Source organism: Nomascus leucogenys, chromosome 17 (genome assembly GCF_006542625.1).
Source record: "Nomascus leucogenys isolate Asia chromosome 17, Asia_NLE_v1, whole genome shotgun sequence".
NCBI classification, from domain to species: Eukaryota; Metazoa; Chordata; class Mammalia; order Primates; family Hylobatidae; genus Nomascus; species Nomascus leucogenys.
Window position 1 is genome coordinate 93,452,487 of NC_044397.1, and position 8,638 is coordinate 93,461,124.

Consider the following 8,638-nt stretch of genomic DNA (forward strand, 5'->3'; position numbering starts at 1 on the left):
ACCCCCCCTTTAAAAATTTCAAATAAACCCAGCAACAGAGATGATGAGGATGCATGCGGAAGCACCTCTTTTATTTATTTATTTATTTTTTTTTTGAGACGCAGCGTCGCTCTGTCACCGGGGCTGGAGTGCAGTGGTGCTATCTCAGCTCACTGCAACCTCCGCCTCCCAGGTTCAAGTGATTCTTGTGCTTCAGCCTCCCGAGTAGCTGGAATTAACAGGTGTACCACCACGCCTAATATTTGTATTTTTAGTAGAGACGCCATGTTGGCCAGGCTGGTCTCAAACTCCTGGCCTCAAGCGATCTGCCTGCCTCAGCCCCCTAAATTGCTGGCATTTCAGGCATGAGCCACCATCCCAGCCTAGCATTTTTGACTGGGCACGTGAACTGCCTTCTCCGAGCCTCCGTTTCCTCATTTGTCAAATGGGGCTGCTAACTCCACCCACTTCACAGGGGGTGGTGAAAATGAATGGTTACAGGCATGTAATGTAATTGAGGCAGCTCTCAGCAGGAAGTAAGCAGTCAGTCAACACGTCACTTATTCAACAGCCTCTTGAATCTTTGGTTTCTTTTTTTTTGTAAGACGGGGACCCAAACCTCTTTGTTCCTGGATTGTAGACAACTGGGTGGCATGAGAGTTATTTAAAAATCACAGTGCCCCAGCCGGGCGGGGCGGCTCACGTGTGTAATCCCAGCACTTTGGGCGTCTGAAGCAGGAGGGTGGCTTCACCGTAGGGTTCGAGGCTGCAGTGAGCTATGACCGCACCACTGCACTCCAGCCTGGGCCACAGAGCAAGGCCCAGTCTCAAAAGAGAAAGAGGAGGCCAGGAGCAGTGGCTCACGCCTTTAATCCTGACACTTTGGGAGGCCGAGGCGGGCAGATTAGGAGGTCAGGAGATCAAGACCATCCTGGCCAACATGGTGAAACCCTGTCTCTACTAAAATACAAAAAGTTAGCCGGGCATGGTGGCGCACGCCTGTAGTCCCAGCTACTCGGGAGGTTGAGGTAGGAGAATCGCTTGAACCCCAGAGGCGAGATTGTGCCACTGCACTCCAGCCTGGCGATAGGGCAAGACTCTGTCTCAAAACAAAAAGAAAAAGGAATATGAATAAAATGTTTTCTCAGTCTACACCATGCTGACTCCGGACATGGAAGGACATGAGTGAGCGGCCGCCCTTGCTGGTCATACTGCTTCCCTTTGTTTTCTGCCCTTTGTAGCAAATCACCACCCATTTAGCAGCTTAAACAGCACCATGTTATTATCTCACAGGATCTGTGGGTCAGGAGCCAGGGTGCCGCAGCCTCAAGGGCTCTCAGGAGGTTGTAACTGAGGGTTGTTTTTTGGGGTCCACCATCTTGGGGTCTTCTTCTGACCCCACTGGTTATTGGCAGAGCTCAGTGCCTTACCTTTGCAGGGCCAGGGTCCCCATTCTGGCCAGTGTTGGCTAGGGACACTTGCAGCTCCCAGACATTGCCAGCTCGGGACTCTGTTCCCACCGTGGTGGTCTGCCCCTACAGTGCTGCAGGCTGAGCTGACATTTGTCCAGATTCAGTTATTCTGGCCAGTGGGAGAATCATCTTTCAGAAAGGGTTTAGGGCCGGGTGTGGGGGCTCACGCCTTAATCCCAGCACTCTGGGAGGCTGAGGCAGGTGGATCACCTGAGGTCAGGAGTTCGAGACCAGCCTGGCCAACATGGTGAAACCCCATCTCTACCAAAAGTACAAAAATTAACTGGGCGCTGTGGCTCACGCCTGTAATCCCAGCACTTTGGGAGGCTGAGGCGGGCAGATCACTTGAGTTCAGGAGTTTTAGACCAGCCTGGCCAACATGGCAAGGCCCCATCTCTACTAAAAATACAAAAATTATTTGGGCATGGTGGCGCATGCCTGTAGTCCCAGCTACTTGGGAGGCTGAGGCAGGAGAATCGCCCTGGAGGCAGAGGTTGCAGTGAGCTGAGATCACGCCGCTGCACTCCAGCCTGGGAGACAGAGTGAGACTCCATCTCAAAAAAAAAAAAAAAAACAAACAAACCACACACACACACAAAAAGCAGAAAGGGTTTGGTCCCTGAAGGGCTCCCCTGATGCAGTCAGGCACACCCAGGGTGTTTCCCTCTTGACTGGCTCAAAGTCAGCTGATTCAGGGGCTCTAATTACAGCTGCAGAGTTCCTTGTCTTCGCCACGTAACTTAAGCGCAGGAGTGACGTCTCGTCCCGTCAGAGTCACAGGCCCTAGCCCACACTCCAGAGGAGGGGCACCTTGCCTCCACGTTAGAGACCTACCTACCTCAGTGCTCACATCTGTCCCCGTAAGGAGGGCGAGCTCACTGGTCAGGCTGGTGCCAAGGACCTGAACAGCTGTATCCGACCCCATCTTATAGGTGATGAGTTTCATTTTGCCAGGGAGGGACTTCAGCACGGAGAGAGGGAGCCCTGGAGGTGGAGGCTGAAGCCTTTGGAGGTGGACGGAAGCTTGTATGCAGGCGGGCAGACCTCTGTAGAAGGCCAGACGGCAAATATCTTTAGCTTTGCAGCCCAGTTGGTTTTTGTCACAACCACTGAGCTATGCCAGCAGAGCAGGAGAGCCGCCCTGGTCAGCCCCTGAGCGGACGAGTGTGGTGGTGGGCCAGTGAAACTGTGACTTACAGAGAGGAGCGGCAGGGCAGGTTCGCCTGAGAGTCGTGGTTTGCAGACCCTCGCCCTGCACCACCGCACAGGGCAGCCCTCAGTGTGTGTGGAGCAGCCGCCTACGGGCTCTCAGCCCTGCCTTGGGAGGAGACAGGTGGGCAGAATAATGCCCGGGGTGCCTGCTTCCTGAGATTGGCGGGGGCGTGCAGAGGGCAGCACCGTAAGGGCTGTGGGTTGCTGTCTGGGTTGCTGAAAGATGACAGGGGTAAGGAGGGCAGGGAGGGTGTGGCTGCAGGACGCCCCTCAGTGAGCGCAGAGGTGGAGCCGCTGCTGGGCCTCAGCTGGAGGAGCCTACAGGGGAATGGAGGGGAGTCCCAGGCAGGGAGGGTGGGCTGGCCTCTGCTGGGGACACGCAGCTCCCCCTTCACCCTTCTCAGTGTCACCAGACACTACGGAGCAGGATCAGATGGCAGAGGTCACCACCGGGTCAGACAGCCCTAACCTAAGGTGGCAAGTTGTGACCTAAGGCAGCGAGGCTTGAGGGGTGGGGCAGGCAGCGTGGAGAGAGAAGCCACAGCGACCGTCTCAGCCCCCGAAGCCTTTGCACCTGGGTCTCAGAGCATCTCTGTTGTGCGCTCCCCGGAAGCCCTGAGCAGCGGGGCTGGGATTTGTTCTTTCGTATTCCGTAAACTCACTGAGGGTCTCAGCATGGGTCCGGCGGCACAGTCATCACCGCTGTCAGAGCGGAGCACTCTGTCTCCCCTAGATGAAGCCCTGTCCCCATCAGCCGTCACTGCTTGTCCCCTCCCTGGCCCCGGCACCCACGCGTCCCCTCCCTGTCTCTGTGGATTGGCCTGTCTTGGACATTTCATAGAAATGGGATCACACAGTGCGCGGCCTTCTGTGTCTGGCGTCTCTCACCGAGCTGACGTCCTCAGGCGCGTCCTCAGGCACATCCATGCAGTGGCCTGCGCCAGCCTCACTCCTCTTCCTGGCTGGTGGTTCCACCGCGTGCACGTGCCACTGCCTGTTTTGCTACTGCTTTTGAGCTGAGAATTGTTTTTATGACTTTTAAATAGCTGGAAAGGGATCAAAAGAAGACTGTCTCATGATGTGGAAATTACATGAAATTCACAGTTCAGTGCCTGTGAGTAGAGCTGACTGGCCGCAGTTCAGCCACACACGGACTCATCACCGAAGCTGCTTCCACCCAGGCAGCCCGAGCCAGCAGCTGTGACCGGCACCCTGCGGTCCACACGGCCAGAAGTGTTTGCCATCTGGCCCCCCGCAGATGCGGTCTGCTGCCTGTGGTGGGGAGCATTCTGGAGGCTGCTGTCATCGGCCCCTCCCAGGAGCCCTCTCCTACCCTCAGTCCTCCATCTCTGGAGCAGTTAGCCCCATACCTGGCCATGCTGGGGCGGGCCCTGTGCCCAGGACGAATCTCATGCCTTCTCATTTCTCTCCCCCGGTGATTCCTCCAAGCCAGTGGAATCCTGAAGGGCTTCGACCCACTCCTTAACCTTGTGCTGGACGGCACCATTGAGTACATGCGAGGTGAGTGGGGCAGCGGGACGGCGGGGGGAGGGGGCAGCGGGGCGAGGCGGGTGGCCGTGGGGCTGCCTGCTGGCTCTTCCTCTCTCAAACCCACAAAACCTCTGAGTTACCGACGTGAAGCCTCGTGGCGGCCAGTGGACGGGCTTGAGTGCCCACCGGTCCTAGGCGTCCTCACAAAGCTGGAAGCTCCATTGTTGTGGGGCCTGGAGAGATGGGGGAGCTGCCAGCTCACCCACTGGTCTCTACACACTGACGGGGCACTTAAAGTGCGCCCGGCACAGTTCGAGGACAGCCTTTTTAAATGTTTTATTATTTTAATTTTTGTTAAATTGGTGATGTGAGAGGCCAGGCACAGTGGCTCACACCTGTAATCCCAGCACTTGGGGAGGCCGAGGCAGGAGGATCCCTTGAGGTCAGGAGTTTGAGACCAACCTGACCAACATGGTGAAACCCCATCTCCACTAAAAATACAAAAAATTAGCTGGGTGTGGTGGCACACGCCTGTAATCCCAGCTGCTCAGGAGGCTGAGGCAGGAGAATCGCTTGAACCTGGGAGGTGGGGGTTGCAGTGAGCTGAGACGGTGCAACTGCACTCCAGCCTGAGTAACACAGCAAGACTCCATCTCAAAAAAAAGAGATAAGCTGAGGTCTCACTGTGTTGCCCAGGCTGGTCTCGAACTCCTGGGCTCATGCCATCCTCCTGCTTCAGCCTCCCACAGTGCTGGGGTTCCAGGTGTGAGCGGTGGTGCCCAGTGGAGAGCAGCCTCGCTGTGGGGGAGTGAGCGTGCTGTGGAGCTCCTCTCAGGCCCCTCTCCTCTTCTGCCCTTGTTAATCCCCGCTATGAACACAGGGTCCCCGCCCCCACCCCAGAGGACCCTCCCTCATTTCCCTGCCCCTGCTCACTCTCCTCCCCAGTGAGGCCGCCAGGTCCTCAGACTCTCTCGCAGAAGCTCCTGCTGCAGGTCCCCAGCTGGCAAGTCCCCAGCCTGGCCCAGGCATTGGGGGATGCCAGGACTTAGGAGAGAGAGGTCTTGCCCCTCAGACCCATTGATGCTGAGACAAGATTTGTTCTTGGAGCTGGCCATGGTGGGTCATGCCTGTAATCCCAGCACTTTGGGAGGCCGAGACAGGAGGATCACTTGAGTCCAGGAATTTGAGACCAGCCTGGGCAACATAGTGAAATCCTGTCTCTACAAAAAAAAAAAAATTTAATAAGCCAGGCATGGCGGTACATGTGCCTGTGGCCGCAGCTACTCGGGAGGCTAAGGCAGGAGGATTGCTTGAGCCCGGGAGGTTGAGGCTGTGAGCTATGATTGCGCTACTGCACTCCAGCCTGAGCAACAGAGCAAGACCTGGTCTCTGAAAAAAAATTTTAAAATCCTGGGCCTCATGGTTCTCCCATGCCCCCACCACCGCAGGACCACAGTAGTGAGGAGTTTTAATCACCTTCAGCCTCTTGAGAGCTTGTCTTGGGCTTACCGGCACTTCCCTGGGCTGCCAGCCCACATGGTCCCCACCCCACATGGTCCCCACCCCACACGAACAACCTCTTTCTTTTTATTTTTTTTTTTTGAGGTAGAATACAGTGGCACAATCTCGGCTCACTACAACCTCTGCCTCCCGGATTCAAGTGATTCTCCTGCCTCAGACTCCCAAGTAGCTGGGACTACAGGCGCCTGCCACCACACTCAGCTAGTTTTTCTATTTTTAGTAGAGACCAAGTTTCACCATGTTGGCCAGGATGGTCTCAATCTCTTGACCTCATGATCTGCCCACCTTGGCCTCCCAACGTGCTGGGATTATAGGCATGAGCCACTGCACCTGGCCCAGCCTCTTTTTTTCTTTTTTTTTTTTTTTTTTTTTTTGAGACAGAGTCTCGCTCTGTCGCCCAGGCTGGAGTGCAGTGGCGCAATCTCGGCTCACTGCAAGCTCCGCCTCCCCGGTTCACACCATTCTACCTCAGCCTCCTGAGTAGCTGGGACTCCAAGCGCCTGCCGCCACGCCCGGCTAATTTTTTTGTATGTTTTAGTAGAGACGGGGTTTCACCGTGATAGCCAGGATGGTCTCAATCTCCTGACCTCCTGATCCGCCTGCCTTGGCCTCCCAAAGTGCTGGGATTACAGGCGTGAGCCACCACACCCAGCCCCCAGCCTCTTTGTTATAGGGTGAATATTGGCCCCCTGGGGCTCCAGGGACCTTGCAGAGACCAGGAGGCCCAGGGTGCCTGTATTCTGGCCAGCCGTCTGATAACCTGGTTCCCGGCCCTGGTGCCTGGGCCCCAGTGAGCTCTGAGACCCGGGTAGCCGGCTGTTGTCCAGGCCTCCCTGTTCCCATGGTTTGTGGAGTGAGGGAGGGCTGTGGCTGCTGTCTGTGGAGCTGCCGCTGGTCTCTAGGGGCCGTGGGTCTGAGCCGTGGGAGCCGGGGACCTGCCCCGCAGAGTGCACCCCGTCTGAGGTCCCCGCATGCTCATGGCGCCTGCAGGGTGCAGGTGGGGAGGTCGGAGCGAGGGTCTTGGGTGGGTGGGGGGTCTCAGAGGCTTCCTGGAGCTCCCTCAGTCCTCTCTGTCTACTCCTCCCCAGACCCTGATGACCAGTACAAGCTCACGGAGGACACCCGGCAGCTGGGCCTCGTGGTGTGCCGGGGCACGTCCGTGGTGCTGATCTGCCCGCAGGACGGCATGGAGGCCATCCCCAACCCCTTCATCCAGCAGCAGGACGCCTAGCCTGGCCGGGGGTGCGGCGGGTGCAACTCGGTTTCCCGCGCACTTGGCTGCTGCTCCCACCGCAGTACTGCCTGCTGGAACGGAAGCATTTTCCTTTTTGTATAGGTTGAATTTTTGTTTTCTTAATAAAATTGCAAACCTCAGTGTGTCTGAGCCCCGGAATCTTGCTTTTCCCTTGACCTTCTGAGGAAACCTAGATTCCTGGAGACTGGACTCAGTCCCCAGAGCTCATCACATACCAGCCATGGTCCCTTCTGGGGGTGAGGGTTGAGGGGTGACCAAGGCGGGCACAGCCAAGGCCGGGACAGGCAAGTCTGGAGCCTCAGTCTGATGAGGGACTTGTGGATCCCCAGGCCCGCCCCCAAGACAGCAGGAGCTGGGGTGTATCAGAAGGCTGGGGTGTATCAGGAGGTAGGGTGTATCAGGAGGTGGGGTGTATCAGGAGTGGGGGATCGGCTGGGGTGTATCAGGAGCTGGGGTGTATCAGGAGCTGGGGTGTATAGGAGGCTGGGTGATCAGGAGGTGGGGTGTATCAGGAGGTGGGGTGTATCAGGAGGCTGGGTGCATCAGGAGCTGGGGTGTACCAGGAGGCTGGGGTGCATCAGGAGCTGGGGTGTATCAGGAGGCTGGGGTGTATCGAGCTGGGGTGTATCAGGAGCTGGGGTGTATCAGGAGCTGGGGTGTATTAGGAGGCTGGGGTGTATCAGGAGCTGGGGTGTATCAGGAGCTGGGGTGTATCAGGAGGTGGGGTGTATCAGGAGGCTGGGGTGTATCAGGAGGTGGGGTGTATCAGGCTGGGTGATCAGGAGTGGGGTGTATCAGGAGGCTGGGTGCATCAGGAGCTGGGGTGTATCAGGAGGCTGGGGTGATCAGGAGCTGGGGTGTATCAGGAGGCTGGGGTGTATCGAGCTGGGGTGTATCAGGAGCTGGGGTGTATCAGGAGGCTGGGGTGATCAGGAGCTGGGGTGTATCAGGAGCTGGGGTGTATCAGGAGCTGGGGTGTATCAGGAGCTGGGGTGTATCAGGAGGCTGGGGTGATCAGGAGCTGGGGTGTATCAGGAGGCTGGGTTGTATCAGGAGCTGGGGTGTATCAGGAGGCTGGGGTGCATCAGGAGCTGGGGTGTATCAGGACCCAGGTGCATCAGGAGGCCGGACCCCGCAGCCCATGCCGCTAACACCTGCCGCCACTGCTGCCCCGCTTGTGAGATGGACTGGTCACCTACAGCCAGCCCCCTCTGGGTTATTTCCCTGCTCACAGCATGTCCTGAGGTCGGGTGCAGCGGCTCTTGCCTCCCAGCACTTTGGGAGGGTGAGGTAGGAGGATCTCTTTGAGCCCTGGAGTTCACGACCAGCCTGGGCAAAACAGGGAGACCCCATCTCTACAAAAAATACACATTTTTTTTCCTTGGAGACAGAGCCCTCACTCTGTTGCCCAGGCTGGAGTGCAACAGCACGATCTCGGCTCACTGCAACCTCCGCCTTCCTGGTTCAAGTGATTCTGCTGCCTCAGCCTCCCAAGTAGCAGGGATTACAAGTGCCCGCCCCCGTGCCCAGCTATTTTTTTTTTTTTAGTAGAGACAGGGTTTTGCCATGTTGGCCAGGCTGGTTTCGAACTCCTGACCTCAGGTAATCCACCCGCCTCAACCTCCCCAGGTGCTGGGATTACAGGCGTGAACCACCACACCTGGCCTAATTTTTGTATTTTTAGTAGAGACGGGGTTTCACCATGTTG

The 8,638-nt window shown here is 57.1% G+C and overlaps 1 protein-coding gene across 1 annotated transcript in view; it reads left to right on the plus strand.

Annotated features, from left to right (window-relative positions):
• LSM7 (LSM7 homolog, U6 small nuclear RNA and mRNA degradation associated) overlaps window positions 1–7,049 on the plus strand; it is a 7,329-nt gene extending 280 nt beyond the window's left edge. The window contains exons 3-4 of the mRNA XM_003277004.4: window positions 4,113–4,184; window positions 6,764–7,049. Of these exons, the coding sequence (XP_003277052.2) occupies window positions 4,113–4,184; window positions 6,764–6,906 (215 nt within the window). The 3' untranslated portion in view covers window positions 6,907–7,049. The remainder of the gene's footprint in view (window positions 1–4,112; window positions 4,185–6,763) is intronic.
• Window positions 7,050–8,638: the final 1,589 nt, after the last annotated feature.